General features: G+C 29.9%; 4 protein-coding genes across 4 annotated transcripts; all 4 read right to left on the reverse strand.

Annotated features, from left to right (window-relative positions):
- Nucleotides 1–4,804: 4,804 nt before the first annotated feature.
- LOC114184799 (nodulin-30-like) lies at nt 4,805–6,540 on the reverse strand. Its single transcript, XM_028072105.1, has 2 exons — nt 5,994–6,540; nt 4,805–4,878 (listed from the first exon to the last, which is right to left on the reverse strand). Exons 1-2 carry the CDS (start codon nt 6,538–6,540, stop codon nt 4,805–4,807), a joined length of 621 nt encoding a protein of 206 aa, XP_027927906.1.
- Nucleotides 6,541–9,664: 3,124 nt separating this feature from the next.
- LOC114184800 (nodulin-30-like) lies at nt 9,665–10,594 on the reverse strand. The gene is made up of 2 exons (XM_028072106.1): nt 10,066–10,594; nt 9,665–9,735 (listed from the first exon to the last, which is right to left on the reverse strand). Exons 1-2 carry the CDS (start codon nt 10,592–10,594, stop codon nt 9,665–9,667), a joined length of 600 nt encoding a protein of 199 aa, XP_027927907.1.
- Nucleotides 10,595–11,471: 877 nt separating this feature from the next.
- On the reverse strand, nt 11,472–15,401 carry LOC114183901 (pentatricopeptide repeat-containing protein At1g52620). The gene is made up of 2 exons (XM_028071076.1): nt 11,812–15,401; nt 11,472–11,688 (listed from the first exon to the last, which is right to left on the reverse strand). The coding sequence occupies exon 1, from the start codon at nt 15,279–15,281 to the stop codon at nt 12,837–12,839; it is 2,445 nt and encodes an 814-aa protein (XP_027926877.1). The 5' UTR covers nt 15,282–15,401; the 3' UTR covers nt 11,472–11,688; nt 11,812–12,836.
- A 1,306-nt stretch (nt 15,402–16,707) lies between these two features.
- Nucleotides 16,708–20,133, reverse strand: LOC114183398 (signal peptidase complex catalytic subunit SEC11A). The gene is made up of 8 exons (XM_028070412.1): nt 19,939–20,133; nt 19,309–19,421; nt 19,037–19,108; nt 18,893–18,928; nt 17,959–18,004; nt 17,581–17,668; nt 17,148–17,205; nt 16,708–16,935 (listed from the first exon to the last, which is right to left on the reverse strand). Exons 1-8 carry the CDS (start codon nt 20,015–20,017, stop codon nt 16,885–16,887), a joined length of 543 nt encoding a protein of 180 aa, XP_027926213.1. The 5' UTR covers nt 20,018–20,133; the 3' UTR covers nt 16,708–16,884.
- Nucleotides 20,134–21,786: the final 1,653 nt, after the last annotated feature.

Raw genomic sequence — 21,786 nt, forward strand, 5'->3', positions numbered from 1 at the left:
ATAAAATAATAGAATGTATTCGATCATTGCATTAATATTCATATTTAATTTTTCTATTTTTTTATGAATTTTCATATTTTATATATATATATATATATATATATATATATATATATATATATATATATATACACACGTAAATTTATACATATATACTAAAAATTGAACTGCAATATTCTAAGTTAATTATTCCTCTATTTTTTATGAGGCAAATCTATTTTTTATGCGTTTACACGAGGGTTGAGTATAATTATTAATACATGATAAGAAGAAATAGTTACATGATTATTATTTTTCATTGTATTCAATAAATTATCAAGCATTGTGATAAAAAAAAAATAATATATATAGATAAAAATATTTTACCACCCTTTGGTGCATTGGATATAACAGAAACTTGCATCAAATAATTAATTTTGAATTTGGAGAAATTGGGTTTAACAAATAGGTTGATCCTTCATTAAAATTGGAGTCAAATCACTATTATATGACGTTACAGTTATAACTAAAATTGTTTTTTTTAGAAAGACAATTATATCAAAAGATTTTTTAATGGTAAATTACATATAAAAATACACGCATATATATATATATATATATATTGAAAATAAATAATTATATTAATTAATATATTATAAGACTATATTTTTAATAAACTTAGTCACTGGAAAATATCTCTATAGCTTTGGTTATTTATATTGAAAACGGAACTCATATATAATTCATGTAGTTAAATTTATTTAGCTGGGTAAAATTTTGTAATAGTTGAAGAATAAATTGCATTAAATGACACATTGTATAAGTATATTTTTCATGACTGTTTTTCAAAATATAAATTTATTTGTTGATTTAGATTCTCTTAAAATGTATTTTGAGATTTTAAGTAATATATCTATATTTAAAATCTTTATTCTTTTAGGTACATATTTTTCTTCTTCTAATTTCGTCCTTCATCCTTTAACTAACGATTATTTTAAATTAAAATAATATTTTCTTTTTTATACTTTAATCAAACGTTATTTTAAATTAAAATAATTATATTTTTAAATTTGAGACATGGTTTGAGGTGTTAGAGTTCCTTTCACTCAAATAATAATAAAGGGATTGTATTATATAAAATCTTTGAATTGCAATAAACGATTTCTTAGACAATAAACATGTTAATTAACGTTTTTGTTGTGGATAAGATTGGTGGATAAAACAAAATTAGAATAATATATAATTTGTGTATGGAGAGAGAACACATTGTACAATATTTTAAATTTTAAATTAGGTTTTAATATGTTTTAACTTTTAATATGATGTTTTAAAATACCAATTTATATAAAAATATCTTTAGAATTCATCATTGAATTTAATATATTATTAATAGTCTAAATAATTAAAATTATATAAAAATCCAATGACACAATATCCTTAAATATTTTATAATGAGTTGTAATTTTGGTGTGACGTAGTGGATATTTAATATATAAATATATATTATGTTTATGATATAACTTATTATTTTGCAAATACACTATATATTAAATATTTCTAAACTTTGCAAAGGGTTATCATTCAATCACTTATAAGATAAATTTTCTTCGTACTTAATACTTGATCAAATTTAGTAATTAGGATCTCCTTCATCTCTTCGTGACATAATCTAGTCTACTCTACTTGAGTATGAGTAGTTACTAGAGAAATAATACCATCATATTGAATCATTATGTCAATTCATAAACTCAAATACAACCACTTAGAATTTTCCTTGCAATTATAAAAATTACATCACATTTCATGCGTACATACATACATGCGTACATACATACATACATATATACATGCATAGATGCATACATACATACATACATACATACATACATACATACATACATGCATGCATGCATACATGCATCCATGCATACATACATACATGCATGCATACATGCATCCATGCATACATGCATCCATGCATACATGCATCCATGCATACATATATACATGCATGCATACATCCATAAATACATACATGCATGCATACATATATACATGCATACATATACATACATACATATATACACATACGTGCATGCATCCATACATACATGCATACATACATGCATCCATACATACATGCATACATACATGCATACATTCATACATACATACATACATACATGCATACATTCACACATACATATATACATACATACATATATATATACATGCATCCATCCATTCATACATACATACACACATCCATACATATATACATCCATGCATACATGAATATATACAAACATACATACATTCATACATGCATGCATACATAGATACATTGATACATACGTACCTACATATATACTTTCATACATACATACATGCATACATACATACATACATACATACATGTATACATATATACATACATGTATACATACATGCATACATACATACATACATACATACATATATTACATACATATATACATAATTTTCCATAATCTTATTTTTGCATAATTGTGCATACTTAAGCCAGTTCAAATAACCCAAGAACCTTTTTCAGATGTTAATCACATATCAAATTCAAGTCCATCACTGTTATCAATGTCAATTAATCTCAAATACAATACTAAAACATTAATCATACTCAAACAAATAGATCAAAACTTCAATTCCATAGCTTTCACAAATCACATATCATTCCACCCTCTAGATACAACCGCAATACAAATGTACAATTACAATTTCAACATGCTTGTAACTTAAAATAATGCAATTAGCTTCCCTCACCTGTTATCCTGTTTAAACAACTCTATGAACGCTAAACACCTTTACCTCCCTAGAATACTCTATCCACACATAGAAACATCACAAGAACGATTAAGACATACCATTATGATCTCTAATTAATAGGGACTCATACCCATGATTAAAAAGACGCATGCAAGCAAAAGAAAGCTAACATGCAACAAAAAACATAAATATATCAAAAAGAGGGCGGAAACTCAACTTATGCAAATGGAGAAACTAATCGATCCAAATTGAAGAGCTCGCTGAAAGGATCAATTCTACAGTATCGATTCTTCAATCAAATGACTATAGAAACAAAACCCTAAAGAGAGTCCGAGAACTATAGGAAAGTGGTTGCGAGAAAAATGATGTCTTTTAAAATAATGAAATTTTTTTATAACTATTTTACTTATACTTACACATTTTAATATTAAAATAATCGAATTTTACTATTTTTAAATCACTGCCACTCTCAAAATACAATTTTCTAGGGTTTTTTAAAAAATTAATAAAAATTGATGCCAAAATTCTAAATTAAAATGAAATAACTCATTTTGGTAATTTTGGTTACGTCGTCTTGCTATACCGAAACCAAATTAGTGATTTATTTGAAGATAGTGAATTAACCCAAAATATTTACTTATATTTCCATAACCTTCTAAATTTAAATTCTTCAACTTTTGTATTTTAAACAAAAGATGATTACTATTTTAATTTAAATTTTGAAATGGGACTATTAACTAACTAAACTCTTTTATACATTTTGATAATATCTTCTCCATTAAGCAACATAACTATTTTATATCTTTACTTCATTTTCGGAAAAATAATCACTTTTACTTTGATCTATGATTAATTAATTATGGAAAAATATTTGTACACGTGTAAGTAATACTTAGAGAAATTTTATCTCAAGTTTCACATTGAAATTTCATATCAAGTTTCACATTATTTATAAAACTAAAATTTATTTTTCTTATATTTCTTATAGTAAGAATGTGGTGAATTAGTTCTAAAAAGACAACTTCAATCAAAAGAAAAATATTAGAGTAAGTCAAACCGACATTAGAGCTATACTATCATAGTTAAAAATATTAGAATGGACAAAACGAAGTTTAAGGGGCGACGTTAATACTTTTTAAAATAAAAAAATTATTATATCATAATACGTGTAAAAAGTGATGAGAGTAAATATTTATTTAAATTATTATATCATAATACTTGAGTAATTTTGTTATACTTGGCGCGCAATAATATAACTAATTGGAATATTTGAAAGTACAATAAATTCTTCACCGTAAAGTAACGAGTAGGAACAACGTTTCGAAATTACATCTTTAAATAATTTTCATTTAATAATAGTCTACGTATCAACGTAACATCGATTTTAGTTATTTTCTATTTAAGTTTATACCAAATCATTTTGAACCACCATTCTTTTTACGATATCATATATAGGTTAAGTTTTCTTTCTTCTATTCATAAAAAGAAAATATTTTTAAAAATTAAGAAAAATCAATTTTAAACTTAGATTGGAAAACATTTTCACACTCGCGAGTGACGTTTAGCCAAATTTAATCTCGAGTTCCGTATTGTTTTTAAAAAATCCTTAATTTTCTTGTATTTTATAGTTTATAAAAAAATTTAAATGAGTTTTTATCACATTAGTTCTATAGTGACTATAAAAATTTCATTGAACTTGTGTTACAACCATCCCCGTTAAGTTGAGTTTTTAAAAATGAAAGGAATACCTGTTTTTATAATACATTTTGAATGATTAACACACATAATATAAAATAGTAGGAAAGTCATTAATGATATAAAATAATATTATTGAGTGATTTTCTTACACATGGCATACATCGATAATTGGAAACATATCCTTTAACATAAAACAACAAGTAGGAACAACGTTTGCACAGAGACAAAGAGATTATTCATTACATATGGGATAATCCTGAACGGATTGCAATTATTGTTGTATTATTATAACATGCAAAGCAAGTAGTTCCAGAGTATTATATGTTTATCTGCACCAACCACATGTAACTTGATCAGATGTAATCTGAGCAGGATCTCTTCCACTATTTGCTGCTGGAACTGCACAAAATTAATTATATTTCTTAATTATATATGATTTTTTTTAAAATTAATAGACTTTAAGAGAATAAAGATATAAATAACAAAATAAATGTTAGGTCTAGAGAGGAGTTTCATTGGGAAGAAACAATATCAATGAGACTTGAGTCTAACACATGTCAAAGTGAACCAATCTGGCTCACACGGGTTGGATCACCACTCGGGTTAATAATGAGTGAGTCCAATCTAACTCACTTTATGGTGAGCCAAAAATTTGGAACCCAACATAACCCACAACGGGTTGGTGGGTTAAATAAATTGATTCACCAACCCACATAAAAAATGAATTTTTTATTTTTATTTTTAAGTATTCAAATATTTGAATAATTTTGTAAGCTACTAATAAGATGACAATCACATTAAAATTAAGAACTAGTGTTTTCATCATACACAACACCAATATAAAGAAAGTGTCCATATAGTCCAAGAAAACAATACTAATATTACAAAGTTTTTGTCATGCTATTAAACAAAATATAAATGAAAAAACTATACATTTTTGTCATGCTAATTTAAAAATATTTGTTTATAAGACAATTGTTTGAGTAATTTATTATAAAGATAATAATTAAATATTAAAGTATCAACGTATATAACTTGACAATCAAATAATTAAACAATCAAACTATTTAAATATTATTAAGCAATATTCTAACACTTAAAAATATGAAATTGTGAACCTATAAAATTAAGAGTAGTAAATAATTATAAAAAAAATTAAAAAGATGTGAAAAAATGTTGGTGGGTTAGGTGAGACAGGTTGAGTTTAACCCACTTTTGAAAAAACTTATTTTTTCTCAACCCAACCCGTGAACCAACCTGACTTGGATTGGTTCACGGGTTGTAACCGATTTTGACATCTTTATACATAAGATATTGACATCACTTTCAACCCAAAACCTTAAGGCAATAAGTTTATGGGTCTTCATCCTTATATACTATTTCACTTTCTCATTTCTACCCAATGTGAAAATTAGACTTACACTTGGATTTTCAACAAAAAATCCTACTTGATGATGGTGATGAAAATATGATATATGATTTACTAGAGAAGTAAATGACAAAATAAATCATACTTGGTGGTGATGGTGGTGGATCTTGATCAAGATAGACACATCGAATCAAATATGGTTTAAGACAAGCTGATAAAGTTGATGTATTAACATCAGAAGTAGTGAAACAAGTTTGTGCAGTGACTTTGGAACAGGTTCTCAAGACAGCTTGAAATTTCACAGTCTCAATGAGCACTGGCAAATATTGAATTGATTTCTGAGATTTATAGGAAGAAGTTGTTTGATAAAGTGAGGCCTTATGGTCTACCAAACATGCTTCCATGGAATCGAAAAGGCAAAGAGATAACCCTAATTTGCCACGCATTGGATCATTTTCACTACATGTTTCAGCAACATGTGAGCTGCAATGTGTCACAAACTTTTTGAACCTTGGAGACTCGTACGCTTGAGGTTGTTCATTAATGACTAAGTTAATATTAGCGGTTTCATCAATGCCAGCTTCTTCTGCAGTTTCTGCAGTTTCTGCAGGATTGACAACTTTACCAGCAACCACGTCTTCTGCAACCACCACACTTATGAACAACAATATACTTATTACTATGCTTCTCATTCTCTCCATTATTGGTGATAAACCAATTTACAACACTTTTAGATTTGGTTGGTGCTTAGGTGTATGAATTTTACGATATATATATATACTTACATACAAGAATGTAGAAACCTTATCCATGTTTATTATAAAAAATTATAATGACCTTTCATCTTTATTACACAATCCGGCTCATTTGCTTCACAAGAGTTAAAAATATATAAAGTAAAACTTAATTACATAAAAATAATAGAATGTATTCAATCATTGCATTAATAATAATATTTTTTATTCTATTTTTTATGGAGTTTCATTATACATATATTCTATATATGTGATCGTAAATTTATACAATATATACTAAAAATTGAGCTGCAATATTCAAAATTAATTCTTTTATTTTTAAAAAGGCAAATCTTACCTTTGATGCGTATACATGAGGGTTGAGTAAAATTATCAACAACACGTGATAAGAAGAAAAATAGTTACGTGATTATTATTTTTCACTGTATTCAATAAATGATCAAGCATTTGTGATAAAATAAAAAAAAATATCAATAAAATATTTTACCAGCCTTTCGTGCATTGGATATAACAAAAACTTGCATCAAATAATTAATGTTGAGTTTGGAAAAATTGGGTTTCACCGAGAGGTCGATCCTTCATTAAAATTAAGAGTCAATTCATTATATGACGTTACCGTTATAACTATAATTGTTTTTTTAGAACGACAAATATATCAAAAGATACTTTTTTTACGGTTAATTACATATAAAAATACACGCATATATATATATATATATATATATATATATATATATATATATTGAAAATAAATAATTATATTAATTAATATATTAGAAGAGTATGTTTTTAGTAAATTTAATCAATGGACAATATCTCTAGAGCTTTGGTTATTTATATTGAAAACGGAACTCAGATAACTCATGTAGTTAAATTTATTTAGCTGGGTAAATTTTTTATATAAGGATAAATCGTCATTAAATGACACATTGTATAGTTATATTTTTCATGACTCTTTTTAAAAATATAAATTTATTTGTTGATTTAGATTCTTTTAAAACGTATTTTGGTATTTTGAGGTTTTGAGTAATATATCTATATTTGTATAAGGATTTTTGTTTTTTGTTTTATGGACATATTTTTCTTCTTCTACTGAGGATTATTTTAAATTAAAATAATTATATTTTCTTTTTATTCTTTAATTAAACGTTATTTTAAATTAAAATATCACACACACACACACACACACACACACATATATATATATATATATATATATATATATATATATATATATATATATATATTACCACACAATTTTATATTTAAGGAGTTATTGTAGGAAGTCATACTATCAAACATATATAGATCATCATTAGTTAAAAATGAACTGATTCCAACAACATTTAAATTTAAAGACAATATGTATTCATTGTTCCAAACAAACACAAATAATCTAATTTTTCCAAATAAGAATCTAAAACCAAATTTTGTTTAAATGACAACACAGTAAAAAGTGTGTTTCAAATCCAAATAATTATAATGACCAATTTAGATATCAATTTATAAAACTAAAAATTATTGGTTACTAAAACAGCCACTGTCATAAAAAAAATTATAATTAGTCTTTAAAATTAGCTATCATGGTGTTAGTTACCAAAATAAATTGATCACTAAAAATTAATCTCTTAGGTTTTAGCTACCAAAATGAATTAGTTTCTAAATTAGTCTCTAATTAATTAGTGATCAATTATAATTTTTTATTTATAATAGTGAATATTTTAATACGACATACATACATACATACATACATAACATACATACACACACACACATACATACATACATACATACATACATACATAACATACATACATACATACACACATACATACATACATACATACATACATACATACATACAGACACATACACATACACATACACATACACATACACATACACACACATACATACATACATACATACATACATACATACACATATATACATACATACATACATAACTTTTATTTTAGTTTGATCTATGATTAATTAATTATGGAAAATTATTTTTACACGTGTAAGTAATACTTAGAGAGATTTAATCTCAAGTTTCACATTGAAATTTTATATCAAGTTTTACAATAAAAAAAAATCGAGGTTGTTAAACCGACATTAGAGCGATACTCTCACAGTTAAAAATTTTAGATTGACAAAAAAGTTTAAGGCGACGTTGATAATTTTTAAAATAAAAAAAAGTATTATATCATAATACGTGTAAAAAGTGATGAGTGTAAATTTATTTGAATTATTATACTTGAGTAATTTTGTTAAACTTGGCACGCAGTAATATAACTAATCGGAATATTTGAAAGTACAATACCATAAAGTAACGGGTAGGAACAATGTTTCAAAATTACATATTTAAATCATTTTCATTCGATAATTGCCTACGTATCAACGTAACATCGTTTTTAGTTATTTCCTATTTAAGTTTATACCAAATCATTTTGAACCACCATTCTTTTTACTTTATCATATATAGGCTAAGTTTTCTTTTTTCTATTCATAAAGAGAGTATTTTTAAAAATTAAGAAAAATCAATTTTAAACTTAGGTTGGAAAACATTTTCACACGCGTGACGTTAAGCCAAATTTAATCTCGAGTTCCGTATTGTTTGTAAAAAAACCTTAATTTTCTTGTATTTTATAGTTTATAAAAAAATTTAAGTGAGTTTTTATCGCATTAGTTCTAGTGACTATGAAAAGTTTCATTGAACTTGTGTTACAACCATCGCCGTTAAGTTGAGTTTTTAAAAATGAAAGTAATACCTTTTCTATAATAATTTTGAATGATTAACACGTACAAATTTTTTGAATACATGATATAAAATAGTAGGAACGTCATTATGGTATAACATAGCATTATTGAGTGATTTTCTTACACATGACATACATTCATAATTGGAAACATATCCTTTAACATAAAACAACAAGTAGGAACAACGTTTGCATAGAGATAAAGAGATTATTCATTACATATGGGATAATCCTGAACGCATTGCAATTATTGTTGTATTATTATAACATAAAGCAAGTACTTCCACATTATTATGTGTTTATCTGCACCAACCACATGTAACTTGATCAGGCGTAATTTGAGTATGATCTCTTTCGATATATGCTGCATCTGCACAAATATTAATTATATTGTTTAATCATATATGATTTTTTTGAAAAATGTATAGACTCTAAGAGAATAAAGATATAAGTGATAGAAGAAACGTTAAGTCTAAAGAGAAAGTTTCATTGGAGAGATACAATACTAATGAAACCTGAGTCCAATTACATAAAACATTGACATCACTTTCATCCTTATATAGTGTTTCACTTTCTCATTTCTACCTTATGTGGAATTTAGACTCACAATTCGATTCTAAACAAGAAATCCTACTCAGTGATGGTGATGAAAACATGATATATGATTTACTAAAGAAGTAAATGATAAAATAAGTCATACCTGGTGGTGGATTTTGATTAAGATATATACACTGAATCAAATATGGTTTAAGACAAGCTGATAAAGTTGATGTATTAACATCAGAAGTAGTGAAACAAGTTTGTGCAGTGACTTTGGAACAGGTTCTCAAGACAGCTTGAAATTTCACGGTCTCAATAAGCACTGGCAAATATTGAATTGATTTTTGAGATTTATAGGAAGAAGTTGTTTGATAAAGTGAGGCCTTATGGTCTACCAAACATGCTTCCATGGAATCGAAAAGACAAAGAGACAACCCTAATTTGTCACGCATTGGATCATTTTCACTGCATGTTTCAGCAACATGTGAGCTACAATGTGTCACAAATTTTTTGAACCTTGGAGACTCATACGCTTGAGATTGTTCATTAATGGCTAAGTTAATATTAGCGGTTTCATCAGTACCAAATTTTTCTGCAGGATCTACAAGATTGACAACTTTACTGGTAACCACATCTTCTGCCACCACCACACTTATGAACAACAATATACTTATTACTATGCTTCTCATTCTCTCCATTATTGGTGATAAACCAATTTACAACACTTTTAAATTTGGTTAGTGCTTAGGTGTATGAAGTTTACAATATATATATATATATATATATATATATATATATATATATATATATATATATATATATATATATATATATATATATATATATATATATAATATGTAGAAACCTTATCCATGTTTATTATAAAAAATTATAATGACCTTTCATCTTTATTACACAACCCGGCTCATTTGCTTCACAAGAGTTAAAAATATATAGTAAAACTTAATTACATAAAATAATAGAATGTATTCAATCATTGCATTAATAATACTATTTATTTATTCTATTTTTTATGGAGTTTCATTATACATATATTCTATATATGTATTCGGAAATTTATACAATATATACTAAAAATTGAGCTGCAATATTCTAAATTAATTCGTTTATTTTTAAAGAGGCAAATCTTACCTTTGATGCGTATACATGAGGGTTGAGTAAAATTATCAACACGTGATAAGAAGAAAAATAGTTACGTGATTATTATTTTTCACTGTATTCAATAAATGATCAAGCATTTGTGATAAAAAAAAAAATATATCAATAAAATATTTTACCAGCCTTTCGTGCATTGGATATAACAAAAACTTGCATCAAATAATTAATGTTGAGTTTGGAAAAATTGGGTTTCACCGAGAGGTCGATCCTTCATTAAAATTAAGAGTCAATTCATTATACGACGTTACCGTTATAACTACAATTGTTTTTTTAGAACGACAAATATATCAAATGATTTTTTTTTTTACGGTTAATTACATATAAAAATACACGCATATATATCTATTGAAAATAAATAATTATATTAATTAATATATTAGAAGACTATGTTTTTAGTAAATTTAATCAATGGGCAATATCTCTAGAGCTTTCCAAACGCGAACTCAGAAAATAGATCTAAAGTTGTTCCCGTTCCAGCAAACACTGATAGCACCCTCAATGCAGGACTTAAAAGTTAAATATAAGTAGTGAGCTTGTTTGTTCTCCATGGATGGGGTTGAACACGTGCACCATTGTTGTATTTATCAATTGTCCATGTAATTATCTGAGTAGACACGTAAAACACAATCTAGCTTTAAAAATATGGTAATCATCAATCAAGGAGACCTTTTATTGAAGGTACATTAATTGGTTAACTTGATTTATGAAAAACAACCAAAGACCACACCTGGGATGTCGAAGAACCAATTATTTTTCGCTGTTCTTCATATCTATTGTAGATTTCAACTACCTCCATAGGATCATATTCAGCTTTCTCACATCTGAATCAGAATGCATGCATAACCCTACTAACTGATACGGTGAAGAAGAATCCAATTCCATTTGGACTAGTCTGCAAAATATATATCCCAATGCCTTGACTCTGAAATTGATTAGTGTTGTAGGCTCGCTGCAATTTTGCGCCTCTCCCATCCCATGAGATAGTGATCAAGGGGAAAAAAGTCATTAAAGTAGGCGAAAATAGATCAGTGGAGGCATATTAATATGTAGAAGCACTTTTCCCAATATGGTAAGTGAACTGCCAGAAACTGAAGAAATAACTTAGGAACTGTCAAAAACCAAAGAAATAACCTTGGGATAGTATATTCATGTCAGGCAAAGTTTTCTCCTATGTTTGTGGAAATTGGGGAGGTATTGGACCACTTTCATAGCTAATGGCCGCAACAGACTAATGAAATAGAGATTTAATACACATTTGATGTTAATTGTCAAACAATTATATACAAGTAATACACATGCTCCTGATGCTTCCCCTGGGAGAAAAGTAAACCGATGTGCATACCGCGCAACTGTGAGATTTATATCAATTCAGAACCTCTTTATTGTTACAGGCAGCTGTCTCAGGCTTCAGAGCATTGATATTCAACATCTTTATGCATGCCTGCTTCAAAGCATTGAGATTCAACATCTTTAATTGATGCTAGTAATAGTGAGGTTGGGGATAATAATTATTCACTGATATAATCTTCATAAAATGATTGTCTGAAGATAATTTATGTTGTCTATTTGCTGCTTGCGGACATCAAGAAGGTTAATAGAATTCAGAAAAGACAATATAAATGTCTTCTTTAAATTCTATGTAGATCACATTATATACACATTCATACATGACTGAAATATTGCTTGACTTCTTTAATCTGTAAAATTTCCTCATGCATGGGAATTTCCTCAGTCTCTATCTTGCTATAACCTTTACATCTTCATCAGTTGTTCAGAAAACTTGGAGTCTTCAATCAAGGTCTGTAAAATAATTGAAGCCTCTGAGAGCCTTCCCTGATATAGGTATTTGTCTAATGTCAGAGAATATTTAACAGCAGTTTGAAGATCAATCTTACTTTGATCACAGGATACAATATTTCTCCATTCTTTTGATTTTCCTTTTTGGCATAAGCCATGTAGCAGAGCAGTGAAACATACAGAATCTATAAGAAATCCCTTATTCAGCATCTTAGTTTGCAATAATTGGGCAGTGTCAACCATTCCGTGTTTACAAAGACAAACAATAATAGAATTATAAGCTGCAATCACTGGCTCCCATCCATCCAAAATCATCATTGTGAAGAAATCCAAAATCAATGACCTCTCATTTTCCTTGGAATCGCTTTTCTCAACAAGAGCCGGAGTAAGTGCAGTATTTGTCAAACCATTTACCATGTAATGGAATGTAGCATCATTTGGAAAGCAACCATTCATCAGCATTAACTCAAAAGTGGATGTTGCTTTCTCAGGTCTACCAGCCTTAAAGAAACCCCCAACTAGTGTGGTGTAGGTGACAACATTAGGTTCCAAATTGAAAGTTTTCATTCCTCCGAAAACTTTTTCAGCTCTGATCATATCTGCTTTCTTACAGAACCCATTGATTAAAGAGGTGTAGGTGATCACATTTGGCTTGAATTTATGTTTCATCATTTGTCCAAACATCTTGAGGGCACTACTCATGTCATGCTGTTTTACATATCCATCTATAACTGTGGAATACGTATATTCATCTGGAGCATGATGCACATTTTTCATCTTATTTAAGAATGACAGAGCATCTGTCATCTTTCCGAATTTACAGAAGCCTTTGATCATGGCATTATACCCCACAACACCAGGGTCTATACCTTTTCTAATTATGACTTCAAAAAGCTTAATTGCCTCATCAAGCTCACCACTTCTAATAAACCCGTCTATCATGGTTGCATAAACATAAGCATCAGGTTGAACATTTCGATCAAGCATTTCTGAAAGTAGCAATTTCATGGCAGAAAACCTCCCACTTTTGCAGAGACCGCTCATCAAAACGTTGTAAATTTGAGCATCAGGAAATACACCCTTCTCCTTCATTTTCTCTTTGACCATCAATGCAACATCAATTTCCCCAGCAACGACTACTCCATGTATAAAAGCTCCATAAGAAACCAAGTCCGGTTTTTCTCCCAGTTCAGCAACCCTAAAAAGCATACTTGATGCCTTATTATAATCCCCTTGCTTGCAATAAGCATGCATGAGGGGTGTATAGCTAAATTTATTAGGCAACAATGCCCTTTCTTTCGCCTTTTCTATCAGTTCATCAGCTTCTTTAGTCCTTCCACCCCTACATGAAAAGTTAATCATAACATTGTAAGTTGTAATATCTGGTTCACAACCCATCTCCGCCATCCTTCTCATTGTCTCAGCTGCTTTGGCTACCAAACCATGCTTATATTCTGCATCAATAATATTATTAAACACTTTCACATTCGTATTCAATCCCCTTGCAGCCATTTCTGTCAGAAATTGATCAACTGCTTCAAACTCCCCTGCCTTGCAAAATCCATTAATTAAAGCTCCGTAAGTTTCTACTGTTGGCAAAACCCCCTTCATTTTCAACTCCTTGAGTGTTCTAGTTGCACATTGGAGATCACCCTTCTTGCAATACCCATTAATAATCATATTATAAAACACAACATGTGGCACACAACTTTTTCCCCATCTATCCTTAATCAACCTCCAACCGTCCTCAATTTTCCCCGAGTTGCACAGGCCCTTCACCATTATCGAGGTGCTATAGTTATCCACAGCAGCACCATTGCCATCATCTGTTTGAAGCATTTTATCATACAGCTGAAGCGCAACATCGACTTTCCCGCTCATGACCAAGGCATTCAGCAACGAATTGCTTGCGGCAACACTTGGAAAACAATTATGCATTTCACGCACTGCATGGAATAACTGAAGAGCCCTATCAACCGACCCAGATTCTCCATACGCAAGAATCAAAGCACTGAATGCTCCACGGGTAGGGACCAAGTTTTGAGCTTTCATGCTCTCCAACACCGACTCGATCTCCGAGAACACTCTGAACCTGGCCAAGACCTTCAGAAGAGAGGAATGAGCAACCCCATCGAGAGAACAAGAGAAGGGTCGGGTGGAAGCCCAATCGAAGAACTTCAGAGCGAGTTCCGGGTCGTGGACACGATCAATGACGAAATGGGCAACGTCGGAAACAACAACATTGGATTGAGCAAAGCGAGATTGAAGGGGTTCCTGCGATTGGTGGGATTTAAGGATTTGGATGACGTCAGAGACGAGGTTGTTGATGTGGGGAGGCAAAGAGGAGGAAGTTTTGAGGCGATGACGAGGTTTGATTCGAGAAAGAATGGCTTTGGACATTGTTGAGTTTGAGAGGAAGGAAGAAAGGTTTCATGGAAGAGTGGTGATGTTCAGGTTTCAATAATTTCCCAGTTACATTACTGTTGCGAGAGAAACTAGTCTATGAGTATAACAGATTATTTTTGCTTAAAAATTAAGTGTTGTTTCAGTTTAAAAGTTTTTAAGATTTATTACATAAGCTTTGGTATATATATGAGTTTTGTTAGAGAATAATATGGAGACGAAAATATTTGATTAATTAAATCATTGGTTAATACATGTAATAAATATTGTATAACTAGAATTTTTTTATTTTAGTCTTCGTTGTATAAATAAAAATATAATAAATTATATTTTTAATTTGGTATCAGAACCTAAAAATTTTTTCTAATAGAATTTGTGGAGATATTAGCCTGAGAGATAAAAAGAAATCAATTTCAATAATAATTCAATGGTGTCTTTACGATTTCTTGAAATGAAAATGCGGTTTTTACATAGTCTTTAGGAGGAAATAAAATATTTCTGTAACATTATGGAAGAATTATTCTTACTCATAGACCTTTATTTTTTTATTTTTGTTAACATGTTGATATATACCCTTTAAAATAAAATGAAGAATAAATGATGATGGAAATTAGCTAGAAATTTCTTTAGTGTCAAAACTAAAAATTATAAGTAGCTACTGAAAAAATGTCGTGATTAAAAATCGTCAATAAATGTTGTAGTTAAGGTAATCAACCATTCAAGTCTTTTAATTATTACAAAATTAAAATGCAAATATATACTACACATTTTTTTGCATATATCGACATCTGTTAACTGAATTCTTGATTTGCCGTTTTAAAAAACTTATGTTTGGTAAAACAATATTGCTGTTTTTTATTTTTATTTTTTACAATTAACATACAAGTAAGTCAAACACACGGCAAGTTTTTTCTTTCTATCAGAAAAAGGGATTCAAATCTGCGGTACATGTCCATTATGGTCCGAGTCTGAATGATAAAAGATTGGCATGAATGTAACATAAATATTTGGTAGGTTGAATTGGTGGAACTGTGAAAAACTATAAACATAACTGTGCCATTTTGGTCCAACTACGTTTTCGATTGTCACATAAGTGGCTCTAGCTTAAAAAATGATGTCGAGTTCGAAAGTGTCAACAGTGAAGTACCCAAAAAAGGAAATCAGTGATCAAACTCAAAAAGAAATAACCAACAAAAAATATCCAATTCCCCCCAGAAATATTATATTAGCTTCCTTCAGGATCGATCTAGATAAAATTTGAATAACTATATATTAGATTAGTAAAGCATGGGCAAGCTAAAGTTTTTCGCAAAGAACTAAGCAGCTTTTTATGGACAGCAGGTGGCATTGTGGATAAGAAACAGAAGATTTAAAGGCTTAATCTTAAACTGCACCAAAATAGAATATTAAGGAGGGGGAGGGGTTCAATCAGATGGCAACTCATCAAGGTAAATATCAAAATTCAACTATTTTGCATTAATTCTTAACATTATATAGTCCCCATACTATGAATGGTACAAAATGACACCATCAAGAAAAGCATGACATCTGCTCGTACTACCATCAGAGTTTAGGCCGCAGTTTGATTTTAGAATCTCATTTAATCTTTTGAAGTTATCACGAGCAACCCCAAAGCACCAATGAGAATATACTGCAAAGATGAGACAGCTTTAGAATACTTCATACTGGCTGCAACTTAAAATATGTCATGCATCTCGAAAATGGTCACTTTATCGCATTGCAGAGTAAAATATCATCCGTTGCTTAGCAATATATCAGCATCACAACAAAACTATTATGTTTCGAATCGTCAACAACCTACACGAGCTACATGAACACAATAGATTGGCAGAGCAAACATACCTTGATAATAGGCTTTTCAGTCATAATAATGGTCACCCAGCCCACGTAAGGTAAAAACCTGTAATTGACAGTACAAGCAATTTTTAGAGTACTGGAAAACTACTTAATGTCAAACTGTTGGTATCATTTTGGGATAAAGTAGGATTAACATTTGGCATGATGCTCATATTCAAGAGCCCATTGGGTGTTAGAAATTGCGCAAGTTGTTAGATAATATGCTCTACTAGTGGCAGTTAGCATGTTGCCAAAAAATGCCTACTACGTTAATGTCAAACATCTCTCTTATTATAGTTGAAGACTCGAAGCATATAACCTAAATATTGTAAATAACTTTGTGTGCTCGCCATAACAGGTGAGTACTGGCTATAACAAAACAGGTTTAGATAACAGTTCTACAATAAGTGGAGCAAGTGTAACTAAAAAAATGCCATACCCAACGGCTCTACCCATTATGTGGTGCCTTTGCAGCCAAAGCTGACCATGAGCATACAATAGCCTGTCATCCCCATAATTGTTGTCTCCTGCCAAAGACAGCAAAATAAATCAATGGAGAGCACTACATTAACATATAACCACTAACTAAAATGTGTCATACAAGAGAGATGCTAACAATACATTGTGAACTATAACACTTCATGCATTTCTCACTAAATAGAGAATGGATCCATTACTTTTACTGGGAAATGCGTTCAATGATAATATGTTAGAAAAAGTGTGTTGCAAGCATCACCAGTTTTTCTCTAAACTGAAGGACCAAAAAATCAAACATAGCCAACATTTCCATGAAGTTAAGTCATGAACTAGACATTACCTTTTGTGAGAACATCAACCTCACCAGTATCCTCCCTTTCATGTACCTACAGAATGATGAAGTATTGAGACTCTAAAATAGGGTAACATAATTATAATAAATGTCAGAAAGCATAGAGAATGCTAAACCGAAGAATGTGTAATTTAGAAAACATACAGAATCTACACAAGTGAATATTTAAGAGTGCGTGCATGTGTGTGCAATTAAGGGATTCAAGATGTTTCTAGCAGGAAAGAAAGAAAAATCCAATTGAGGGATTCAAGATGTTTCTAGCAGGAAAGAAGGATAAATCCAGCTAATCAATCTTATGAATTTTCCAGAGATTCTTGATGCTCTCCATTTTCAGTGTTGTCAGTGACAATAAATTAATAAAACCAGTTTAAGCAACAAGAGAAGGACAGCGATTGAAGGAGGAAAGTAGGTGTGTTTCAGAAAGCATTATGCTTAACTAGTGAACATGTATCTGTGTGTTTAGGGGATTCAGGAAGTTTCCTTTTGCAAGAAATGATAAGTCCCAAGTAATCAATCATATTCATATACATTACCCTGAGATTCATGAACCTCTCCAGTTTTCACAATGTTGTCAATGAAAATCACTAAGTAGTTCAAGCAACAAAGGAGGGGAAGAGACAGAAGGAGGAAAGTTCTAATGGCATTCTAGATTGATGTTCCTTGTACTTCAAGTTTAAGATATTGACAAAATAAGGAGAACCAAAAACTGATGGCAAATATGTTGATAAAACCCAGGTTAGGATTTGGTTCGTAGTCACATCAAACTGAATAACCACAGCTTATGTACTTTATGTAGTTTCAGTTTCAATAGGCACCACTTCAGCAACACACTTATGAAATGGATCTCCCCATGCAATGCTGTGAACCGATTTTCCCTAATTTTCCATCTAAAAGACAATTTATGTGACCCAGAGGTGCTTACCTTAATTACACGGTGAACAATTGGAATCTCACGTCCCTAAATACAAAATATACGTGTCAATAAATAATCTCATTTATAGATTGATTCTGATAAATACAAATAAGCTAAGAAAAACGTAAAGAAACAACCCAAGAGAAAACTTACATCCACATTAAACACAACAATCTCCCCCGCACGAATTGGATCTTTACTCATGTGCAGGAACAAAATGTCTCCCTGCACATTAGCCGCATTGTTAACACCACAAAGTAGCAGACAAATTATGTAGACAAGAAAAGTTTGCATATATACACAACTTCTCTCTCACAGAAATATATCCCGAATTCTGAGTACAATAAACACAAAAATACTTCCATTGTAAAAAAACAAAAACAAAAACAGAAACACTGAAGTATTCATGAATAAGACTGACTCACCCGCTTGAATCCTGGTTCCATGCTTCCAGAAAGAACAACAACAACAGGAGATTCACTGCCAGTAATGCACATCAATGCCTTCCATATTATCAACGCAGACGTAACAATCATGCCTGAGTAAAAACATAAACTACTTCGGTAAAAAAAAAAATCCAACAGATAGACCAAGAAAACCATATTGAATTACTGTCAGCAGCATATGCATATAGAAACATTTGAGTGGGATAGAGGATTCATATAAAGTACGGAAGACAAACACAATGGTTTTGAAGTGTGGACACCATAACCCTACGTTGTTTGCACAATCGAATTACCATAAATCAAATTGATCCTCGTAATCTATAACCAGGCAGTGTGACAGTGAGAGTGTGAGAGTGAGAGCCGATAAAGATAACTCTCGAATGCGAAAAGCGAAGACATCCATGATAGCGTAATGCTCTTGCAAATGCTAACAGTGAAAAAATTGGCAACCGGAGTTGATGATAAAAACCCTAAAAAAAGTGGGGAGTGAAGAATTTGATTGCAGAAGTTGAAATTGGAATGATTTTGGAGTGTAGGCACAGGAGATAGAGCGTAAATTGAATGAAAAATTGAAACGGAAAAAGAGGGAAAGAGGAGAAGAAGACAAACCGAGGCTAACGGCTTGAGTGAGAACCTGCCGGATCTGAAGAGATTTGACGGAATCCATAGTCTCTCCGATCCAACCCATTGTTCTTGCTTCTTCTTTTCTTCTCTTCTTCTCTTCCCTTCAATGCAGAATGCACAAGTCTATGGTTGCTGCTCCCAAGTCCCAACTTCACTACAATACCAAATACCAAGTGAACACTGCAAAAGGATATTTTATTATGGATTTAATTATATATATATGATTATTGACTCTTTATAATTACTAATAGTATTTTTAAATATTTGTTTATACATTAAAGTTGTAATAAATAAAATTTAGGTATTTTTTAGATATATTAAATATAATTATATTTATTAAAAATTAAGTTAAATATTTATTATATTTTAAATTTATAATAAATAATTGATATAGTATCTTTCTTATGACAGTTAAAATTAACATAATAAAATAATAAAATAAAATAGAAGATAAGTTAAGAAAAGATCAAAAATACCCTAATATATATATATATATATATATATATATATTACAATTGCATAAATTTTGATTTCGTATAAGAGATTTTAAATTAGGAGTAAGAGTGGGTTTGGTAGGACATCTGTCCTCTACTAAAAAAATATGGGGCAGATCGAGATATTAAGTTTGTTAGTCAATAAAAGTTTTGCTAGTTATAATCTGTTTGGACGGGTCTATTGTATAAATAAAAAAAGGAACTTGTAAATATATTGATGATTATTTTCTTTGCACGAACATTCTAATTTTTTATGAACGTAAAAGATAAGTGTTATATATGTTTTAATGTGCTAAAATTTGAAAAATATCATAAATTTGAAGAATACATTGTATATATCAAGGTATCAATATGAATATGATAAAAATGTTAAATTATAAATTTATCATTCAACTCTCTAAAATCTTCACTTAATTTTATAACTTACAGATCGAGATAGAGCCGACAAGAAAGAGAAAGATAGACCGACCACAGGGAGGAAAGGCAACAAAGATAGATTCACCAATACAAGAGCGAGAGCACGCCACGCATCACTCACAGATAAGAGCCGCTATCGCCCCTACTCTCTCTTAAGCTTGCCCCCACGAAGACCACAATTTTTTTCGTCTTCCGGAGAAGTAGAGGGATATAGGTTCATTTATTCAAGGACTACTTTCCTATTTGAGATCTTTTGAAAGTCCTATTTTTAAGGTAAGAATAAAATTCTTACTCAAAAAAGTAATTATACGCCCATCTTTAGAACTTAGGATCCTCTTTTTAAAAATGTAAAAACGCTTAGCTTAGTTTGGATTTGGATTTGGATATATATATTCTTTTCGCATTTGGATTGAATAATTGAATCAGATAGTTATATGAGTGCAATAAAACAGCTTTTTTTGAATATAATTTATAAAATACTCTATTACTTATAAAGAAAGTATGATGATTTCAAATTGCAGTAAAAATATTGAGTCTAATTTTCTATGTATAAGAATAAGGTGAAAAAATCAATGAAATTCTAGAATTAGATTCTATATATTATATTCTATGTATAGAAGTGGTTGTTTTTCCCAAGATTTGTTGATTAGTAATCCAGTCTTATAAAGTTTTTCAATTTATTAAACATTAAAAATTTTAACATAAGATTTTTTTTTTAAAATAAGCCGTTATGCTAGTCAGAACTTACGAAGGATTTTCAACCTTCATTTTAAAATTAAACAAACTCACACGACCTTCATTTTACAAACCAAATACTAAAGAGACCTAAAGAGATTGAGTCAACTTGGATTGTTATCTTTATGGTAAACTCATTTGAAGTAAAATTCTAAGAGATAACGTGATTTTGGCCTACAAAACCTTA

Source organism: Vigna unguiculata, chromosome 5, assembly GCF_004118075.2.
Source record: "Vigna unguiculata cultivar IT97K-499-35 chromosome 5, ASM411807v1, whole genome shotgun sequence".
In the NCBI taxonomy this organism is placed as follows: domain Eukaryota; kingdom Viridiplantae; phylum Streptophyta; class Magnoliopsida; order Fabales; family Fabaceae; genus Vigna; species Vigna unguiculata.